Source organism: Apteryx rowi, unplaced genomic scaffold (assembly GCF_003343035.1).
Source record: "Apteryx rowi isolate R43461 unplaced genomic scaffold, aptRow1 scaffold_283, whole genome shotgun sequence".
Lineage (NCBI taxonomy): Eukaryota > Metazoa > Chordata > Aves > Apterygiformes > Apterygidae > Apteryx > Apteryx rowi.
Genome location: NW_020449230.1, coordinates 952,297 through 974,543, shown reverse-complemented (window position 1 = coordinate 974,543; position 22,247 = coordinate 952,297). Strand labels below are relative to the sequence as shown.

The 22,247-nt window shown below is 49.2% G+C and overlaps 2 protein-coding genes across 3 annotated transcripts in view; one reads left to right on the top strand and one right to left on the bottom strand.

Annotated features, from left to right (window-relative positions):
- TIMM13 (translocase of inner mitochondrial membrane 13) overlaps positions 1–426 on the top strand; it is an 864-nt gene extending 438 nt beyond the window's left edge. The window contains exons 2-3 of the mRNA XM_026068986.1: positions 29–97; positions 190–426. Coding sequence (XP_025924771.1) covers positions 29–97; positions 190–288 — 168 coding nt within the window. The 3' untranslated portion in view covers positions 289–426. The remainder of the gene's footprint in view (positions 1–28; positions 98–189) is intronic.
- A 1,413-nt stretch (positions 427–1,839) lies between these two features.
- TMPRSS9 (transmembrane serine protease 9) lies at positions 1,840–18,286 on the bottom strand. Of its 2 annotated transcripts, none has more exons than XM_026068984.1 (18): positions 18,166–18,286; positions 17,363–17,490; positions 16,727–16,794; positions 16,118–16,296; positions 15,105–15,146; positions 13,383–13,554; positions 12,826–13,100; positions 12,501–12,637; positions 10,351–10,669; positions 9,340–9,511; positions 7,455–7,726; positions 6,605–6,741; positions 5,660–6,014; positions 5,443–5,559; positions 4,577–4,748; positions 3,997–4,262; positions 3,400–3,536; positions 1,840–2,911 (listed from the first exon to the last, which is right to left on the bottom strand). In XM_026068984.1, the coding sequence occupies exons 1-18, from the start codon at positions 18,284–18,286 to the stop codon at positions 2,750–2,752; spliced, it is 3,231 nt and encodes a 1,076-aa protein (XP_025924769.1). In that variant the 3' UTR covers positions 1,840–2,749. The 2 variants fall into 2 exon arrangements, with proteins under 2 accessions (XP_025924769.1, XP_025924770.1); XM_026068985.1 differs by having other exon boundaries at positions 16,118–16,293.
- Between the last annotated feature and the right edge of the window lie 3,961 nt (positions 18,287–22,247).

Below are 22,247 nucleotides of genomic sequence, written 5' to 3'. Positions count from 1 at the left end.
GGCCCCCTCTCACGGCCTGTCTCCGCAGCGCATGACGGACAAGTGCTTTCGGAAGTGCATCGGCAAGCCGGGCGGCTCGCTGGACAACTCGGAGCAGGTGAGCGCTCTCGGGGGAGACGGGGGGACCCCCGCGGGCGGCCTCCCCGCGGCTCCCGGCGGGGCGGCCGCTCAGGGCCCTCTGTGCCGCAGAAGTGCATCGCCATGTGCATGGACCGCTACATGGACGCCTGGAACACGGTTTCCCGAGCCTACAACTCCCGGCTGCAGCGGGAGAGAGCCAACATGTGAAGCGCCTCGGCTCCAGCACCAGGGATGGACCCTGCGGGGAAGGGACAAGCGGCCAGTCCGTGCGGTTGGGGGCGAAATCCTGCTGCCTTTCCAGCCCCTGCTGTGGCAGAGCAATAAACCCTCACTGAATCTTTTGCATCCTTTGGCTTTTATTAGCACCGAACCCAGAAGCCGGCGAATTTTCCAGCCTTGAGAGTCACCGTGGGCTGCTTGGTTTGCCTCATGCCCTTCCCGGCAGTCCAGACTGGCCAGAGCATATAGTGGCTGATAAAGCCCTGTTGAAAGGGCTGCAAGAGGCAAAGAGCCTTCTGTGGAAAAGAGAGGCCAAGCCAGTGACGCAGTCCCCTTCCCCAGAAAGCAAGCGTGAACCCAGCTWTTGGGAAGTTACCCAGTTTCTTTTTGTAAGTGGAAAAGCTGCTGTAAGATGCTCCATAGGCTGTAGTTCGCTATCTGTCTCCTCCTTTGTGTTTATGTAGCTGTATGTGGAGCTTACTTAGGGGCTTGTAGGCTTTGACTCAGCTCAAGCAGTGCTTTGGGGAGCAGGGCTGCACAGCCTTGTAAGTAACTGTAAAGCACAGCTGGGGAGTGATAGACTGTGGGTGAAAAGGGTTGAAAAACTACATAGACTGATTTCTTCATAGGAAAAAAATATGTATATATATATATATTGTGTGGGTATGCTTTTCTGTACTCTGACTTCTGCTTTGGCTCTGGCACAGGTGTTTCATCTTGGAGCCTATCTATTGTCTAGGTTTCATTTTTTGAGCAGGAGCACTTCTGCAGCAGAGGACTTTGGTCTGTTTTGGGGATGAGCACTGTATTGTGCTCAGCCTTCRCACCTCTCCTGGAGTGGGCAGTCTGTGCTGTGTGACTTGCAGTGTGCACAGCCCCTGGAAGATGAGTGTGTTGGAGATTAAAAGTGCCTGTCTCTCTGTAGTGAGATTTTTGAAATCCCTTGTGTTGAAGCTGTTCCGTATTCACACAAATATTTCACTGCTGGGGCAGAGACAGGCTGGGAGGGTGACTTTTCCTTAGTTGTTAGGACATTCAAGGGGATGTGGGAGAATGTGATTTCATTTAATCTTCCAGTGTGGTGGTTTCTATAGAGGAACTAAAGTGCCCCCACATAAGATAATCTATTAGGAGGTAAATGCTTGCTCAGACTAATTTGAAGGTAAACTGGAATCTCACATCCAGATCGGGTAAAATAAATATTTGAAAATGAGTTGCCTTCCAGCAACTTCCAGCATGTTCTTTCAAGGGCCTTTTTGCTTCTCTTTATGGCTGCATGAATTTTGTGTACTGGCTGTGCAGTAGTCTAGTTTCAGCAGGAGGGAGCATCCCACAAAAGTTCCAGCTGTGTGATCATGCCTGAAAGCCAGCCATGGCTTGCTAGGGCTCACCTTGCTAGGGCTCTAGCTAGGAAAGTGGTGGGTTTCACTGCCAGCTGGGCTGGGAAAGAAGTAACCTCTTGCCATACCCAAATGCACAGCTTAAGTGCCAAGTCGAGGAAGGGTTTTGAGGTACTGACTGGCATTCTGCTTAGGTGTTCAAATCTGTGAGGAGATGTCTACGTCTGGGTGGGACCTGACATGTGAGCCGTGCAGCATTTCTTACTTGTGAACATAGGTGTCTTGGTGTGCCTTACTATAGTGGGACTGGACTCTCCATTGAATGTACTGGATACATGGACTTGTATCCTGGCGCTCTGAATTCTTTCCACTTAGCTAAAGCAAAACAGTAGTCCGTGTGGTTATGCCTTATTCTTTGTTGATTTAGGTACCTTATTCAAAGGTAGCTGTGGGAGTGAGAAGCCTGTCCTGCTTGCCTAGTAGAGGTGAGAGCCTGAAGAGCCTGAAGTTCAAGTGTTTTAGTCCTAGCTTCCGTTGTGACCAAATGGTGAGCCAGTGGGTTGCTACTGAGCTTAATCGTAACTACCAATACCTTGATGGAGTCTGGAAACTGTACATACCCTTTCCAAAAAAACATTGCACAACATGGCAGCTCCATCAAGGCAATGAGGTTCGAGGCTTCTGCAAGGGCATAGCTCAGGGCTGGGACAAAGKCTCCTTGTCTCTTGGTTTGGCTTTGGGATGACAGCTCGTAGACAAGAGATAAGCCAATTACATAAATCTCTGGCYGATGTTTCTGGCACTCCTTTACTTGACAGGCTAGGTTTTTAATGCATAGAATGTTTGGCCAGGTCTTAAGATGGGACAGGCCTCATTTATTTATAGAAAATCCTCTAGAATTGCACCTCTCTATGCAAAGCAGTTATCAAATGCCCTGGTGTCAAGACTGCAGTGGTCACACAATGCTGGCATTTGCTCAACACCTGCAGCTGTAGGCCATCTTCACCCCTTTGCAGCATCAAGAAAATGTGCAAGAAATGAGGAGTTAATGCATCCCCTGGCAATTACTCCTCTCATTTGTCTCCTTCCCTGAGTGGAGAAGTGCAGCTTCAGAGCTTGAGGTTCTGTGCGATCCAACCCTGGACAGCTGTGACTTTGGTGTAGACACCAGGGAAGTACGGCCTGGCGCAGCCATAGCCCCAGCTTGTGATTCCTGCTAGAAACCACCTCCCTGAGGGTTCTTTACATGCCAAGGGCCCACCTGCATCACCCTGCAGAGAGACAAAAAGGGTCCTGTATCAAGCCAAAAAAGGCAGCCAAGCCAGCCCAGCCCAGCGCCCCAGCTCTGAGATGTTTGTGATCTCTGGGACATGGGAGGATTTGCTGTCCTGTTTCCCACCTCCCCAGGAGCCTGCTCCCCAACCGGAGGGCTGCTCAGTGATGTATTTGCTTGCACAACCTGAGCTTGGGGGTTTGGGACGTGCAAGAGCATTTTCAGAGGCAGAAGAGGGCTTGTAGAATGGGCTCCATGGTATCCCCGTGGCCTCTTGCTTGGTGTTACTATATGTTTCCCCAACTTGTCACAGAGCAAGGTATGTGCAGGATAGAGTTAGATGATAGCAACAGGTCGTGGAGATGGAGGAACAGATATGGCTGAGCTAGGGAGGCAGGGCAAGGCACTCCTGAGAGAATGTGGCCAGGGACCTTTGCCACAAGTTTGCTCTATCCCAGCAGCAGCATTTGCTGTTGTCACACTCACTGAGCAACTGTCGACGGTGCCCTGTGGAAAACCAGCACACACCATCCTGCTGCTGATCTGGACAGGGTAGAACTTTTTGCAGGCCTGGTCTCCAATCATGTTCACTGCTGCTTTTTGCAGATGCTTTGACATGAGACCTGAGGAGGCAAGTGATTGCTGTTAGCCTGGTGCTGAGCATGTCAGAAACAGCAGAATGTGTGGGAGTGGGGTCTCTGCTGCCTTACTTTCTTGTCAGAGGGAGAGATCTGCACTGGGAAAGTGAGCCAGGCCTGGTTCCTCCCCAGCAGAGCAAGGGTGGTCCTCATCCTGTGGGAGCACAGCTGGAACAGCTGTTACAGGGATGGGGGAGTGTGATGGCTAGCCTGTAGAAAGCTTGGGTAGACTACAAGAGGGTAGAGGTGTAATGGATGGGTACAGTCCTTGGTGTCTGGAGAGGAGATTGTGGTGACACCAGACCTTGCCCAGGTTGGTATCTCCTGCAGGGTTCAGCCTGGCGTGGGTGGTGCTGGGGCAGTGGAGTGGGAGACATGGGTGCACAGGGTCACAGGGTAGATAGCATGGCCRTCATGTGTGTGAGGGAGCCCTCTCAGCCAGTACCTCCCTCCTTTGTGGAGCCCCAGCCTGTGATGAAGCATCTGGCTCCTTCATGGAAAACGTGTGAAATATCTGGGAGACATATAGGTTTGATGGTGCTGCTGAACTTGACAGGCATGTTGAGCTCTAGAAGTGCCACATCGTAGTCCAGGCTGTAGACATTGTAGAAAGGGTGCTTGTAGATACGGAATATTTTTTCCACTTTCCCGTCGATGCCATTCAGGAAGGGTGTTCCTAGAAAGGCCACCCACATTTTGGGGTCACTGTAACTGCAGAAAGAGAGCAAACCTGGCTGTTAGGAGCATGGCTTAGCAAAAAGTGCCATTCTCCCACTTGCTTCGGGGCTGGGATGTGCTATGGCCATAAGCTATGAGGCCAAGGCTCCCAGCTCCATCATAYTGCAGACATAGTCATTCCTCTTAGGACTTATTAGAGACGTGTCCCTGCAGGTAAGTAGTGTGTGCTTCCAGGGGGGCACAGCCTGCCAGCTGTGGTGCTAAACTGCAAGGAAGGGGAAGGGCAGGTGGGCAGGTGGGGATGAGGCCAAGGGCAGGCAGGCTTTACCAGCCCATTTCAGACTTACATATCAAAGCAGTGAGCTGCAGAGAGCAGCCATCTGTCAGCAATGAGGACAGCCCCACATTTGTGCTCCTTCCGCCGAAGCCAGAGGCTGACTTGCCACGGCCATTCTCCCCGAGCTGCAGTGCTGCCACCCACGATCTTGCTGAAGGCCAGAGCAGTAGTTAAGCCACAGTCTGGGACAGAAAAAGAGGCAACAGTGTGCTAAGTAACTGTAAGCGATGAGGGAGGTCTGTCCTCCTTCCATGGCTCCTGCCATGGGGCAGCCTTTTGGGGAGACATAGACAGGGCAGTAGGATGTGATGAATTTCTTCTAGCTGCCAGTGACAAGGCTTGGCAGATGTGGTATGGTTTGGAAGCTCTTCCTTGTTATCACACATCACATCTTCTGGGGACTTGCTATGTGAGGAGGGGAAATAYGGATGGGCTGGCTGAGCCATCGTAGAGCAAAGGTGCAAGCAAGCGCAGCCCAAGGAGCAGTCCTGGCGATGGCAAGGTGTGTGTTTTAGGCTGCCACATTCTGCAGAGCTGTCATGCCAACTTGTACTAGCAGACTGGCTGGGCAGAAGACCTGCATGCTGGGGGAACTGGACAGCTGTTTCTAGAACAGAAGAAGCCACATTYCCTGGCAGAAAATTTGTACCCCGCTTGTCCAGATTTATCTTGTTTATCTCCTGACTCTCACAAGCTGAGTAAGAGCTCCAGGGTGCTGATGAGCAGAGGCTGGCCCAGGATCCCAGTGGTACAGCTTGGGGCCCAAGAGAGCCCATGTGAGGTTGATGGGCCGAAGTATACGAGGGCTGCATTGTGGAGTCTGAGTATTGTGGGATAAGGGTCAGCGGCAGTCGCATGCGGCCAAGGAGTACTTACCACAGTTGAGCTCATCAGAGCCGTTGCTGCAGTCTACAATGCCATCACATTCGGGATTTGTTTTTCCAATACAGACCTTGCTAGAGCACTTGAAGGTGAGGCTGGTACAAGGCACCACTGGAAGGCAATAACCCAAGGCCTGCTTAGTAGCCTCCATGCCAGGGGCTGGAGGTCACCTACCAGCATGTCAATAAATTGGTCATCAGTGAACTTTTACCTGGGGTCTGGGTGGGCTTGGCAGGCCCAGTTGTTTTCAGAGCTGTGGAGGTTTCTTTCCTGGTTGTGGTGGTCTTCACCTTCAGGGTGGTTCTGTTGATTGGGCTTGTTGTGCTGGGCTGGGAAGTGAGGAGGACTGCGGTGGAAGCTCTGGTGACAGCTGAACTGGAAGAGGTGTCTGTGCCTGGAGTGGGCAACTGTGCCATGATATCCAGGATCCAGTCTTTGAATTTGGTAACTCTGGAGTACACGCCAGGTTTCTTAGCCTGGGCACATCCAATTCCCCAGCTCACAATGCCAGCCAGGTAGAACACGCCTGGGGTTTCCTCACAGGCCAAGGGCCCACCAGAATCTCCCTGGGGGAGAAGCAAGACAGTGACTGCTCAGCCCACTCTTCCCCAAGACAGGTCTGCCTGGAGCTCCTCAGCCACACTGGGAGGGCTTAGCTAGCACCCAATTCCCTTCCCTCCAGTCTCTGAAGATTCCCCCACCCAGCCCAGAGGGGCTGTGTGCTCCCATGCAGTGCATGCAAGACATGAGTGAACAGGGGCTGAAACCGGGGTCAATGGCTTAACCTGATCCCACAGACACAGAATGGCATTTGGCATGAAAGTTAGCTGCTCCTGGCAGCAACTTTCTGTGAAGGAGAGCAGCCAACCACTACCACTTTGTCTCACTGCCACAGGAGGAGAGACTGTTTCATCCAGAGCTCCAGTTTTCCCAAGTTGGAGCAACAAGATTCTGGTTTAAGTCTTGCTCAACTTGATGGAGCTTCGTTTACCTTTCTCAAGCTCTAGGGCAGCGGGCCATTCTTTTTTGACGTAAGGTACGTGTTGATTACAACTTGACTGCAGCAGCTCAGTAAAAATTTCCCAAGGCAATGCTGAGACTGTGAATTAGTCCAGCTCTCTGGAGCAATCTGTGGAGGAGTGGAGAAACATCCTACCTGGCATGAGTCTACCTTCCCTTCCAGGAAGCCAGCACAGATCATCCGGTCAGTGAGGGAGAAGTTATAGAGGAAGTCGCAGAACTTCTGGTCTATAATGCCCACAGAGGCTTTCTGCAGGCTGTCAGGTTTGGTGACTGCAAGAAAACAAAGGGATTAGTGAGTGCAGCAGAGGGAAGTGGAAGCTAAAGGTCTTCAGACTGATTCAACAGGTACTTCTGAAAAACAGGCTTTAATCCCAGATAAGAGCTGACTCTGCAGCCCTGAAGCTCCTGGCTTACCAGGGCACAGTTTTCTACCTGTGTGCAGGATACTGGGCACAGGCAGCAAGTTTTCTGCTATCTTGACAGTTTGCGGGCTCCTTGCCGACTGCAGAGGGACAGTAAGACTTCTTTGGTAGCACATGTGCCACCTTCAATCTCTCTTGCTACAATTGGGTCCTAACTCTTTCTAATTGCTTGGAAAATCTTTGTGACAAAGCCTTGCCTGGTCACTGAGGCAGATGTACTGTCCTGCTGGGGAATCCACAGGAGGCCACTGAGGCAATGATCCACCATTGCTTAATATGGGAAAACTATTTAGGGGAGCCCAGCTGGTTACTCCTGGTTCCTGCCAAGCTGATATCTCTATTTTCTTGTTTGCTGGCGGCTTCTAAATAACTGCAATTTGAGGTAGTGTTCTGCATGCCTTTACTCTTGCCTTTGGCTCCCATGTTCCTGCGAGTTCCTGACTGTCCCTGTTACAGGCTCCTGTATGCTCCCAGGACTTTCTGGGTCGCAGTGGTACAGGCTTTGCCACTGACTCTATCAGTGCTCCAGAGTAAATCAGCTGGTAAAGCATCACTGCTTACCGTTGCCTTCTTGGGTGTCTCCCCACCCAGAAATGATGCACTTTTTGCCAACAGGAAACTTCTGCACAGCAAGTGGGAGACAGACAGGCTGGATGTATTTGTTGAAGACAAGGGGTCTTGCCAGCTCTAATATAGCAACATCAAAGTCCAGAATGATAGGGTTGAAGAGGGGATGTTGGATCACTCTTGCTACATCGACTTTCACTGTGTTCTCATCTGTTCCATTTAGTGACGTAGTTCCCATGTAGGCTTTGATTTCTTCTGGGTTTGTCCTGCAAATACATAAACCTAAACATACATGCTCACACACACATTTCTAGCATGAATTCTGAGCTCGTTAACTGTTTAAATCACAGGCAACTTTAAATCATCAGTGTTTGAAATCTTACTTCACCAAAGCAGAGCCCAGCACACACAAGAGTGGCCCTAAGGAGTCAGGCCCAAAGAACTCGTTTCCAACAGTGGCGCATAGTGGATGTCTCCTGAAGAGCAGGTAAGCGTGTGGTAATGCTCTCCAAGCCTCCAGGAAGCTGTTATTTCAGGAATGTTTTGACACACAGATGGTGTCTGTATTCAGTAGGCCTGGATGGATTTTTTTTTTTTTAACTTGAATTTCTCTAGAGTTGCATTTTCTTTGTTTGTTTTTTTAATGCCATGTAAACTTTAAACATCTGACACTTTTCATGGTGAGGTGTTCCACAGCTTAATGACATTTATGAAGAACTGCTTTCCTTTGCTTGTTTTGTACCTGCTCTTGATGGTTTCATTTGATATCTTATAAAAATAGTAAGAAGGCATTCCCTAAACACTTATTCTGTGCTRTTCATAATTTTATAGACCCTGTCACACACTCTCCACCCAGTTGTCTCTTTTCCCAAATCTAGTCTCATCTATTTTGTCATGCTTGTTAAGGATGCTGTTCCACACCTGGATTACCCTCTGTACCTTCTGTTATCCTCTTTACAATGTGATATTCTAGTATTACATGCAGTATTTGAGATRTATGTCTGCTGTAGATCTATGCAGCAACATACTGGTGATCTCAGTTGCTTTTCTAATAATTACTAGCGGTCACTTGCTCTTTGATTGCAACTGTGCATGGAGCTGCTCTTCTCATGGCAATAGCCACAGTATTTCTCACCTCTTTTTCTGAACAGTAAAAGTTGATGGAGAGCTGCCCATCCTCTGCAGACAGATAGCACTGCTTTTTTGCTGTAGGCTTTACTTTACACTAGCCTGCCTTGGGTTTCACCTGCCATTTTATTGCCTGACTACTTAATACATAAGGTCCTCTTGAAACTCTTCCTAGTTGGTTCCCCACCTGTGCTGCCTTTGGAATTTTTTTTCTCTACAAACATTGTTCTGTTGCTATTCATTTCCTTTGCCAGGTCATTTATGACTCTGTGGGTTCTTGCTGTTTAACAGATCCATGCAGGATTGAACTGGCCACCTCCCCTGTAACAGTGGACCATGTATTTCTGTTTTTCTTATATTAGAGCCTTTAAAAAAAAAAAAAAAAACCTACGTAGGGGGCCTTTCCTCATAGAACTGTTACTTTTCTTTTAGAAACTGTCATATGGAGCCTGCCCTTTGCCACCCCTCCCAGGTATGTTGTCCTCACTCCCTGTCCAGGACATTTTAACCCTTCCCTGCCTCATGCCAGCCTCCCTACAAAACCCCTTTTACGATTAACCTCTAGCCATGAGGAAAATTGGTGTCCAGTGTGTGCTATTGTTTTTCACTGGTGACACCACTGCCACAGCTGTGGGTTTGGCTGCACGGCCRTGTAGACTTGTGCAGGTCTGTGTCAATGGCCAAGCAAACTGGAATAGCACAGCAACAGGCACTGCCATCCTCCCCTACCCTGGTATGGATGGGGTCTTACTCATTGAAGCAGTGAGCTGCTGACAGCAACCAGCGATCCCCAATTATGGTGGCTCCACAGAAATGCCTYGAGTCTTCTTTCAGGCTGACTTGCCAGGGGATCTCTCCACTGGAAGCATCCGTTCCTCCCACAATCTTGCTGGGTTTGGAGAGGCCAGGTCGTCCTCCGCACTCTGAATAAAAACCAAAGCATGACTTGTGAGTACTCCTAGCAGAAGACAAGTAAGGAGTCACTTTTGCTTTCTCTGGCTGGTAAGTCTGGGCAGGGACAAGTCAGGGCCAAAGTCTGAGGCATCTGCCCAAGCCCTGTCTGCTGATCTTGGGGATTTCTGATGGTGGCCGGGCACAGCCATACATGGCCTTTACCCTAACTGCTGTTCCGAGACTTGCTCTTGGCAAGCCCTTAAGCCTGTGCCTCTCTTGAAGGCAGAGTAATCAGCAGCTCTGTGCCCCTTAGCCCTGCCATTCCAGATAGATAGAAAGTTAATCCTCAATTTAGAAAAATGCCCTACATCTGTATCTCCCTGCAGAGCTGCTGGGAGGCTCCTGGGAGCTAACAGGTCCTCCTGAAGAAACCTCCCCTCATTGAGAAGATACATAGCTGCTGTGAAGTTGCAGCTGTTGAACTTGAACTGCTGGGAGATTGTTGGGTGGCAAAGAAGAGTGAGTGTCTGGTCAACATGTTAAGCAGTATCAGACACTGGTGAGTCTTAGTACCCTGCATCTGCCAGGTGTCCTGGGCCTGCTGGAGCCTGGTGCTGGGCACAAAATTACACATTCAGTTGCACAAGCAAGTGAGCCCATGAAACTTGTCCACACAAGTGCCAAGTGACTTGGCCACTCTGCTCTGGGCTAAGCTGGGGCAGCCTTGGCCTTTAGCACTTAAGCTGAGGGTTGTGTGTGTCACCCTGACAAAGGTTATTTCAGCTCAGTGGAAGAGTAAACCCTACACTTGGACCTGTACCAGCCCCTCTTTCTGCCCTGTTGCACCCACCCTGTGGCCACCTCGTACCTTGTGGCCTGGAAGCAGTAGCTGACTTGCTGGCGGCTGGGGCTGGTGAAGTGCTGGGGATCGCTCCAGTGCTGATGTTGCTGAGATCTTCAGAGGTGACCATGTTGCTATTAGTGCTGGAGTGTATTAGTGGGACAGTATGTGTTATGGAGGTGGGGAAGGCAGAAATAGCATCAAAGATCCAGTCGCTGAGTTTGGTAACACGAGTGTAAACCCCGGGCCGCCTGGCTTCAGCACATCCAATTCCCCAGCTCACGATTCCTGCTAGAAAAAACTTGCCAGATGGTTCTTCGCAAACCAGGGGCCCACCAGAGTCACCCTGCAAGAGAAGCRCGGATGGTGAACCTTCTCTGGCTAAGCTCTGAGCCTGCTCTGGCTGCCCTCAGCATACCTCCACTAGTCTGTATCCCTCTGTCCTTGTGYAGTCCCCCTTCACCTCTGCTGATCTCCATCCTAGTGATGAGCAAAGCATCTCCTGTGCTGTCCTTTGGGTGCTCCTCTGGGTGGACCTTTTGAGCAGGACCACCTGCTATTAAGCAGTAACCTTGTGCCCTTGATATGCCAGAAGGGTACAAGGACCTTCACAAGGGTCCTGCACCTAGGGAGGAATAACCCCATGCACCAGTACAGGCTGGGGGCTGACCTACTGGAAAGCAGCTCTGTAGAGAAGGACCTGGGGGGTCCTGGTGGACACCAAGTTGACCATGAGCCAGCAATGTGCCCTTGTGGCCAAAAAGGCCAATGGTATGGTGGGCTGCATTAAGAGGAGCATTGCCAGCAGGTGGAGGGAGGTGATCCTCCTCCATTGCTCAGCCCTGATGAGGCTACACCTGGAGTATTGTGTCCAGTTCTGGGCTCCCCAATACAAGAGAGACATGGAGCTACTGGAGTGAGTCCAGTGAAGGGCTACTAAGATGATGAAGGGACTGGAGCATCTTTCATATGAGGAGAGACTGAGAGAGCTGGGACTGTTCAGCCTGGAGAAGAGAAGACTGAGGGGGGATCTTGTCAATGTGTGTAAATATCTGAAGGGAGGGTGTAAAGAGGATGGGGCCAGACTCTTTTCAGTGGTGACCAGCGATAGGACAAGAGGCAACAGGCACAAACTGAAACACAGGAAGTTCTATCTGAATATAAGCTGTGAGAGTGACAGAGCACTGGCACAGGTTACCCAGAGAGGTTGTGAAGTTTCCATCTTTGGAAATATTCAAAAACTGTCTGGATAGGCTCCTGGGCAATCTGCTGTAGGTGACCCTGCTTGGGCAGGGGGTTTGGACTAGATGATCTTTAAAATCCCTTTTGATCTCAACCGTTCTGTGATTGTGTGGTAAGGAAGGATAGGTTGAGTTCATTGTCCAACCTCAAACCTTTCAGCCTTGTCTCCTACCCCAGTGTTTTTGTTCTGCACCTGTTTTTTGAGTATTTGCAGAAGTTCGAAGCGCTGCCACCACAGAAGTGCAGCGGCTCTGCTAGTGGCTGAAGGTTTGGGATGACCTGTAATACTGCAGGAACAGCCATGGAAATCACTCTCCTCCTCTCACGGCTTTTCATGCTTTGGCTCAAGCATTCATTTCTGCTGGTGGGCACATGTTTTTGCTTTTTCTCCCCCCTTTCTTTTTCTTCYTCTTCCACTTCCCATCTAATATTTCTTCTTTTCTTCTGCACCTGTTTGCCAGGGTGCAGCATTCCTGTCTCTTTTCCATAAAAATAAAAGCTGGGGGGTTTAGCAGTCCTGCTGCCAGCAGGTCTTTAAGTAGAGGAGCAGAAGCAGCAGAGCAACTCTGATTTAGCTTCCCTGGCTCACAACAAAGTGCTTTCTCCCCATACGTTGTGAAAGTCAGGATTTTCTCCAGGTGACTACATGCAATTTCAGGCTGGATAAATGCTAACTAGGGAAACCACCAAGCTGTTCATCAAAAACTGTTGTGGATATTTTAGCTTCCACTGCTGCCCTTTGCCAGTGGTAAAATGACTTTAATCAGAGGACTTGCCAGGTAGGTCTGTAACATCAGCCCTGTTTTACAACTCAGGAAATAGAGAAAAGTAGCTAAGCAGCCAAAAGAGCCACCTGAATATGCGAGTGCATATGGGGAAGGAAAAGGAAAAGCCTCATTTGGAGAGGTGTGCCAGCTCCCCGGGTAGTTTCTCACCTGGCAGGAGTCAATTTTCCCCTCCAGGTAGCCAGCACACAGCATCCTGTCTGTGAGGCCATGGCTGTAGAGGCTGGAGCACAGCGTCTGGTCCAGCAGCTCCACTGTTGCTTTCTGCAGGAACTCTGGCTTCACCACTAAACGGAAGAGACGTGACTGTGAGCTCCCCCCACGGAGTCTTGCGGTGGGACCAGCTCCCTGTGTTACAGCCCACATTGCCTGGCCAGAGCACAACCCCACTGCCCTTCTCCAGCTTTCCCCGGCGTGCTTCTGCTCTGCTTCTGTCCCGCCATGCCTCCTCCACTGCCCGCCAGACTTTGCTTACAGAAATCCTCCTTGAGGTAGCCCCAGCCAGAGATGAGGCACTTCTTTCTGATGGGGAAGTGATGCCCAGCATCTGGCAGGCACACGGGCTGGATGTACTTAGTGAAGGCCACAGGTTTCTTCAGCTCCAGCACAGCCACATCATAGTCAGCTGTGTCCGCATTGTAGGAGGGGTGTGAGATGATCCTTGCGATGCCCAGTTTCACTGCGCCACTATCTGTACTGCTGAGGGAAGTGGTCCCAGTATAAGCCACCCACATGGCCGGGTCCTGAAACCTGGAAGACACACAAACAGGACTGTGCAGGCCTGCAGCCAGCAGAATTGCCCTGCAAACCACAGCTGATGTGCTTCCTGCAGGTGATGCCACCTCCCTGCCTTTTGGTGCCCTGTCCTGCCTGTGCCCCGGCTATCATCAGCTTCGGGACGCGAGTTTCCCATGGCTAAATCTGGTAGGGCAAGGAAACCAACAGCGACTGAGCAGTCTGAGCACAGCAAGAGCCTTATGAGATGGCAGCTTTGGGAAATGGGGCAAGAAAAGGACCCTGCCTAGAACTTACTCAGTAAAGCAGTGAGCGGCAGACACCAGCCATTTCTCCGTGAGGATTGCAGCACCGCAGAAATGCTCATTGTTCTCTCGCAGGCTGACTTGCCATGGAAACTCCCCTCGGGATGCTTCCGAGCCTCCTACTATCCTGGTGGCGGTCTGCATGGCAGGACGGCTCCCACACTCTGAAAGGCAGGAGAGAGCTTGTGCAAGTGCATTGGAATCCTGCAGCTGGAGCCTGTCACAGGGAGAACCAGGCACGTGTTGCAAAGTTCTCTCTGGGGCAAGCGGGAAAATCTGCTTCAGCTCAGCGCACGTTCCCAGCCTCTCCCAGCACATACCCGAGCATCAGGGCATTGCTATGGCTGTTACAGGAGAGCAGGCTTTAACCTGCAATCCTGGAAAGGGCTTGCAAATCACTGACCCATCATGGGATCATCCCTGAAACCCCTTAAAGCAAGTCCAATCATGAGAGAAAGGTCTTGGGTAGTATTCCAAGTTCAGTCACTGTCTCTTGAGCTGCTCCCAGAAGCCTGTGGACACGCAAGGCTTATGCAGCCCTCCAGCCCACCAGGAGCATATGGGCTAGTCCCTGGACCTGCATCCCTGTCAACATCTATAGTAGGGTCATCCTGGAGATCACTGGTGTCCTGCCTTCCCCAGGTTCATGCCTAGGGGACTGATAACATTACAAAGGCAGTGCGAGGGGCTCTCTGTCTCCAGCAGTGATGGTGGAAGATGGCTGCAGGGCATTGGGTCTTTGCACTCTAATTTTACTTGTCTTTTCCAGTTATTGCCTTGATGATGATGCTTGTGACCAAGCCACATCTCGGCTGTAATTATCAAGACCCAAAGAAAGTCTGAGCTCCAGGCTACCAGGGTGGGTTGAGATGGGGCTGGGCATGCCCTTGCGGCCAGGCTTCTTGTGGCATTGCTGGAAGTTGCTCGCCTGGACCCTTGCAAGAGCTGCAGCTTGGGTGTATGGGATTCATGAGAATATAACAGTCTAGCCCTGTCTTATCGTTCCCCTTCACAGCTGGCAGAGGGACTGAGGTGTTTCTATGGTACAGTTCCTTTCATCCTGATGTGGACATCTTCAATCAGCCTAACAAACTGTGCCCTGTCCTTGGCTCTCACCAGTGATCAGAAAGCCCACTGGTGTTACAGCTTTTGAGGCCTGCAGTGTTGGACTGTGGCCCAGCAGAGAACCTATGTCCTGACGCAGGARACCTGCTGTGAGAGACTCACCACAGCCCTTTTCATCAGAGGCGTCAGAGCAGTCCTTTTGGCCATCACATTCTGGGTTTCCTTTCCACACACATTGGGTGTTGTGGCAAGCAAACCTGTCTCCAGGGCATCTCTCTGGGGACAGCAAGGCTTGGGTCACTCATGTGGCTTCTGCAGCCCTCTCAGTGGCCATCTCGCTGGCTCCCCCAATGGCAACCACCACCGTGTCCTTGCACACTCTGTTTCTTGGTGGTGTTGGTGTCCCCTTGGGGTGGAGCTGGGAGCTTGACTGCATCTTGGGGTTAAACTTTTGGGTGGACAGAGAAAAGAGCCCTGTTATGAGCAAGAGGGGCACAAACACCTTTCCTATCAGTAGTCAATCAGGCACACCGGGGATTTGTGAAGGAAAGAGGAATCTGGCTTGCAGAGTGCAGTTTTGCTACAGGGAGCCGGGGTATATCACTGTTCTGGAAGGGCACACAGCTCTTCCCACGCGCCTGGCTCTTACCTGTTTTCAGTCCAGGTCTGTATGGAGAAACCTCGCTTGGGCCTGCAACAAAGTGGAGGGAAGGGAAGACAACGAAGGTGACCCAGGCTGGGGTTGCAGGAGCTGCAGGCTTTCGTGACTGCTCTGCTCCTGGGCAGGGCTGGCAGAGGCTCTGCTGCATCTCCTGCTCCTGGCTCTTGCTTTCCTTGTCACATAGGTAGGGGGAGACCCCCTGCAGTGAGCTCCTGGCCCATTTTGCTTTTTGGGACCCTTGTCCAGCTAGCAGACATCTGCTCTGCTTCGTGGTGGATGCAGGGCACAGTGGATGAGCAGCTGCGTCCACAGCCTTGCAGGTTTTTGAGGGGGTGATACCAGGAACAAGGAGCCATTCCCTAAAGCTGTGGCAGTGAGCTGCATCCCAGGAGCAGACTCCAAGGCTGGAGCCACCCATGGCAGTTGCCTAAAGCCAAAGTACCCCTGTGCACCCTACAGCTGGGGATGGCTGAGCAAGGCTCCCAAAAGCCCAGGAGCCTGCTTACCATTGCAGTGAGTGTGGAGGTGACTGCAGGGGAGCCCAGAAACTATGTATTTTCTAGGCACTTTTTAAAAAATCCCCTAGACTTGGAGGCCTAGGAACATACGTGACTCAGCAGGGCTGCCTTCACTTGCAGTGCCGGGCTCTCCATGGCTGGAGCTTGTCTCCTGAGTCTACAAAGAGACTGGAAGTGAAATGATGAAGTGGGATCCTATCTTTCCAGGAGGCAGGAGTTCCCGCTGCCAACATAACTGTGGAGGAACTGGAGTCAGGCAGAGCATCTTTTTGGAGGTTTGGCTTGGGTGCCTGACAGCAGTTCTATTTCTAACATCATTGCTGCTGGGCATGAAGCATTGACTCGGCATCTAAAGATAAAGCCCTGAGCCAGTTCAGCTGTCTGAGAAATGGTTTGTGGTTTTGTTAGCGTGACCTGTGCTGACAGCAGTGCTTGCATGGAGCACCTTGCTCTGGTCTCCTGGCAATGATGGGAGGAGCATACCTGTAAGAGAAGCTGAGGATATAGTCCCATAGGCAGCCAGGGAGAGACCTTGCTCACGCAGGGCAGCAGCCAGCCCATGTCTGAGAGCTTCTTCCTCCACTGTAGAGCTCAGAGGCTGGGAATCCTGGGGGGCAAAGTGGAGGCGGAAACGGACAATCACGCTCGAGTTTCCATTCCTGCTGGAAGACAAAGAGAATCATTGGACACTTTTTCTCTATGGTCAGTAAAAGGGACAGGCCTCAGGCATGACTGGTCTCAGCTTCTATGCTAGTGGCCCGCAGAGAACTTCGGAGAAACAAAACTGCTTCTCAATTATTCATGACCCAAAATTCTCTGGTGATGTGGCCTGGGTTGAAGCGGTCATTCAGTTTTTCTTCTTTGGCCCAAAATTCAACTTTGATTGAACAAGACCACTTTCCTCACCCTCTCTGACTGCGTTTCCAAGTGAAAGAATCCAGAACATTCGCACAATCCCAGAAGCAATCCAGCTTTGACCAAAAAGCAGTTTCTCTTTTTACTTGTTTTGAACAAAAAAACTTGTTTCAGGGCACCAAGATCACATATGTGTGGTAGCCTGCACAGTCTGAAGGGAGAGCAGTCTACACTCACCTGTAGCCCAGGATGGTGCAACCAGTGCAGCTCGAGTCCAGCTGGGAGTCCTGGAAACTGGATAGAAACTGCAAAGTGAAGAACGATGGTCACACACTCACCCTGTTTTCCCCAAGCAGAAAACCTGAGGGAGATAGGACTAGATGATGCCTGAGATTCTGCAGGGAGCTGGAGATATCTGAAGCATCTCCTCTTGTCTCTACAGGTAGCAGGAGCTCCTGAGTCAGTCGCACCTGAGCATGCGTAATCCTTTTCCCACTGTGGCTCAGGGCACGAGGCAGCACATCCCTTCTTTACACCTTCCCACCACCTCTTTTTTGCAAGGAACAGACCTTAGCACACATTTCCCAGTCCACAGATGTCTCTCAGGGCCCCTTTAACTGACTGCACCTCTTAAACTGCAGCTCAGCCCCCAGTGTTGCCTGTCAATATTTGAAATGCCTGTTCTTCTCCTGCTCTTGACATTTTCTCCAGATTCTGCTGGCTGAGGACAGCCAAGCTGGTCTCTGGGGAACTGCAACAGCTTGTCCCGAGCAATGAAGGAGCGTGGGCTACGCAGTAGCCTCCCAGCTGTGCCTCGTGCTAAGCCTAGGACTGCAGAGCTGCAGTGTGTGTGGCTAGTCTGGCTCAACTCACCAGCCTCTCAAGAGCAGGCGTCAGCACCCTGTAATAGTCCGAGTTTTCCGTTTGCAAGCTGCTGTTGAATGCAATCCCTCTCAGCTCCACTGTGTGTTCAAAGCTGGTCTCCACTGCAGGATGACAGGCTGCCAGGGAGGGAAGGTTTCTATCAGAGGCACAAAAGAAACAGGGAGGTTTGGGGGCCACGCTGCCCCCTTTGAAACACAGATCTCATCATGTCCTTTAAACCCCCTTGATTTTCAGCAGCTTGATCGTCCCTGACCACCRCTGTGGTGCCTTGGGAGGGCCGTACAGCCATGCTGGGCTACCCCACACACACGCAAGAGGAAAATTTTGCACCGAATCTGTATCTAATTTGAACTTTAAAACTGTAGGATGTTTTTGAGCCTGAGACAAAGGTTCAGGAGTAGATGGGTACAGCCTGGGTGTGCAATTCCAGGCTGGTCCCATCCTTGCAGAAAAGTGGTTGTACTCTTGAGTGGGGCAGTGGACAGGAGATGGCTGGAGCAGCGAGGACCAGCTACAAAAAGTCTGGGAGTCACTGGGGGAAATTAAAGAGGAATAGATCACATGCWACATTAAAGTGCATGAGAATCAAATACTATTAAAAATATGAAGTAACTACATATCAGCCTGTGTGTGTGCATGTGTGTGTGTATGTGTATGTGGGATGAGTTGTCCATATTTTGTCCTCAGCAGAAGACATTTGAGGGTTTTGCTCTAAGCCTGTGAAATACGCAGACCATTTCTCTATTGGAACAGGTAAACTGAAATAACATCATACTCAGCTGTGCACTCACCCAGCAGGATCCCCAGGTAGAGGGCTGTCATGCTACCCACAACGGCAGTAGCAATGGTTACCTTCCAACAGCTGGACCTCAGTCTCCTCCGGGTGCCTAGCACTGGCTTTATTTGGTCCATGCTTTCTGAGCAGCTCTATGGATGATCTCTGCRATTAAAAACAATAGGAGGAAAAGGACAGGTCTGGGATAAAATGTGAGATGCCAGCTATGGTCCTCAGGATCTCCAGCTAGGGCATAATCACAGCAAGGACTAGATACCTACCCTGTCTCCTGAACAYGCATTAGGCTACAGGCCAGGAGATTTTTCTGTTACATCCAGCTTGTAGGACCTGAATACTTCAACCATGATGGACCTTTCCTRTCTGCTTCCCCTTCCCAGTACGGGTTTCTCCCAGGAGGACACTCTTGCTTAGAGGGCTGGAGTGGCCCTGTCTGCCTGATGCCCCCATCTCTGTGCTCTGCACAGATGCTTTCGGCGACACAAGCTCTGGTAAGGGTTAGACCACAGTGTCGCAGCAGCCYGGGCCCTTAATGCTGCTCAGGAGTCAGGGCTGCGATAGTGGGCGGAACAGTTGGGTTGGAAAAGCAGCAAGTATTTACAAGTTATGTTCTGCAATCAGAACACGGGGGTCACTGTGGGGCTCTGCTTTGATAAGAACACKGAAACTCAGATTTAAACTCAATCATACTGAGATCCTTTAGTTTATATATTATTTGTCTTACACTGGTATTTYTTGTTTTGCAGTAATTCAGGTTCCTTTGCCTACAAATCACTGAGTACCTTGAACCACGAAATGTCCAGCAAAGAAATAAAGAAAATAAATACAGAATAACTACAAAACCAAAGACTGGTCCAACTTTAGAAGAAGTAGTTCCAACATTTTCAGCTAAAGCTTTGGAAAAGCAAGTCAAATATAGAATAACCTTATGGGCATGGTGGGGGTCTATAGCTTTATTATATTTGTATTTATTTGTATTTTATATTTAATTTAAAATAAGTTTATATAATAATATGTAATTCATACATAAAATGTATAAGTACATTTGTATATTTATATATATATATGCATGCATGTATGCATATAATTGTTATTTTAGTTTCTAGAGAGACCGTCTGGAGGATGTTAACACAAAAAGAAGCAATTCAGGCATAATGATAGTACTGCTGAGCTTAGTAACGTGCTTTCAAGTAAGCATGAGCACATTCACAGGAAAAATATTGTCCTAAAGCAGTTAAAATCTGAGAGAGTTGTGGGAACTTATGTTTATGTGCATGTTTGAGGGGGAACAGAAAAGTATTACGACTGAAAGAAGACATTTAGTGTAGATAAAGGCATCTGGGTCTCGTAACCAAATCTTAATTACTAACCACGCATTTGTATTTCCAAAATTATCTTTGTTTTACATAATATGCTTGATATGTGTTAAAAATTACCACTTCCTCTCAAGTAAAAAGAACAGTAGTGACATTCATTAATATTTGCGAATATGAGATTTGCTGCATGAATCAAAATAACTTACAATAGAAACCTTACAAAAATAGAAAACTTGATCAAAGGATAACTTATCACAAGGAAGAATTGCTCAGACACTACAGCATTATTTGCTTGTACATGATATCTCACTGGCTTTAGCTAGTCATCGGGAAAACAGCAGTGACATTTGGACTTAACATTGAAAGGTTTCGCTCGAAGAAAATTAGCTGAAGGCGTCCCTTGACCAGCAGGAGGGCCGACAAAGAAAAGCCTGATGAGAGCTACAGCTCTAGAAAGAAAACCGTGTCCAAACGGGAGTCACGAGCGCTAACGCAAAACTTGTGCTGGTCACAGGACAGCTCGCTGTTAGCCCTTGGCACTGTAGTTAATAAAACTGCATTAGTGCCACATCTTAGTCATTGATAAYGTATCTCAGGCTGACTTTAACAAAGCCATTGGTGAACAGTACCTATTTCTAGGCATCAGGAATTTGATGGTCAGCTCTTATGCCACCACTGTCGTTGCAAACACCTGATGCTTGCATGCACTGTAATAGCGTGGTGCACCAGACGTACTTCATCCAGGTGGGCAGAGGAGTCTGTAATTACTGATGTCAAACAGGGATACAAATACATTAGAAACATCATCTACAAATGCTTCTAATGAAGCACAAGTAATGCAAGAGCATTTTTATATTTTTAAAGTTATTTAGATAGTATGATTCAGGGAAATGAAGCCTTAGTAGCAAAAATGTTGTGTATATATATAGACATTAATTGTTTTTAATATTGTAATTAGTTACTTGATATATATGCGTTTGTGTGTGTGTATACATACATATACRTATGTATAAAATTCATGTATGTGACTCTGGAAAAACTGTATTTTCATAAGTTTAAGCCACAGACAGAATCTGACTGCTTTTGTGCAGGACTTCAGTCTGGCAGAACTGCAGACCAAGCAAAAGAAATCGCAGCTGCTACACCCAAAGGGAGATCATTAGAGTCTAATACGACTGTGATTTACAGCCACTCAGCCCTAACAGTCCTCTAGTGATAGACCATCATCACCTATTGGATTACCTGGAGAGGAGGACTGGGGTTGAGGTCAAGAAACGTTCCTCAAAAAGAGGGATAAAGCAGTCTGTCAGCTGCAGGTCACACCAGAAGAGCCTTGATTAGGCAAATTCATTCAGCCTAGATATCAACAACTTCAGGAACATTTGATCCACTTGGCCTTTCCTTCCTCAGTCCCAAATTCTGGCCTGCCAAGAGAAATCTCATTTAGTCACTTCTACACCAGCCGCTTCCTGCGGGTCCAGAAGATGTTGTGGGTGGCTCTGGCCCAAACACTGCAAGAGCAGCTATTTGCTGAAGCATCAGACTGATTTCAGCAAACAGGGAAGCTGCTAAGGAACAACCTTTTCTAATGCAAATTTCTCAAGCAGTGAAAGAGGGAAGAAAGGGACCCGGGACACTGGGAGCAGCAGAACTGTTTCTGAAGAGCTTTTCAGTGTTTTCCAAGAGGCGTCAGCGGCTCTTTAAAACTGAAGCTTCTAGATAAGAGATTTTRAAAGGTCACTTCTTTGTGCGGGAAGAGACAAAGCGGGGAGGAAGGGACAGTCTATCCAAGATGCCGCTTTTTTTCTAACAAACCTCCAAATATTCTTCTTCAGCTGTAACTGAGCCTTCCAGAGATAGGCACTTTGGGCCTCCGTGCTTTGTTAACAATATCGCCATTTGACAATTCAGCTCTTGCTAAGAGCAGACAGGTAAGAAACATTTTTCCAGTGGTCCCTGTGACCTAAATGCATACAAGTRAGCAGTCCAGTCTCTGTTCTTTCAGTAGGTTTCAGAGTCGCTGGCTCTATCGTGGTACTCAGATGCTGAACGCAGAAGCTCAAAATCTAATCCAGATACGCTGACCGGTGCAACAGGCAATGTTCAGTGGCATTGCTACCAACGGACTTAACAGCAAGGACAACAGCACCCGAGAAAAAATTAACATCACAGGCAAAATTGGCTGTGGCTGGCTGTTAATTTAGACAACACAAGTTAGACTGAACTAATCTTGGCCGCATTTAAAAAGTCATACTACGGTAAAGGATACTTGGGACCCTAGCAAGAAGTTCATATAATTGATTACACTGTTTTTAACTGGAAAAAGAGAATATTTAGAGACAGAGAAGCCTTCTGCTTCCTGAGACAATCAATGCTTGTCTTCTTTGCTCTGCCTTTTAGCATAAAGAAATCCTATTTTCTCTTAAGCAAGCAATGTGGGTTAAAAGAGAATTACTGGTGAAATGAAAATGAAAAGAAACTTACATTCCTTCAGCCCTTCCTTCCTCCACACCGTTTCAGACTGGATCATGGGCACTGTGAATTRCCAGGAAGCCCAAGGCTATGTCGTGTCTCATTTAAGGCTGGGAGCTGATCATCAAACAATGTCAAATAGAGATGAGAGCACTGGCAGATGATGGAGAACAGACCCAGATGGTTGCTGCTTTCTTCCCCCATGGCCTCGGTGGTAGTGTTTCAGATGGGCTAATTAACTCAGCAACAACGATTCTCCACAAATCCACCTCACTTGACTCCAGGGTGCCAA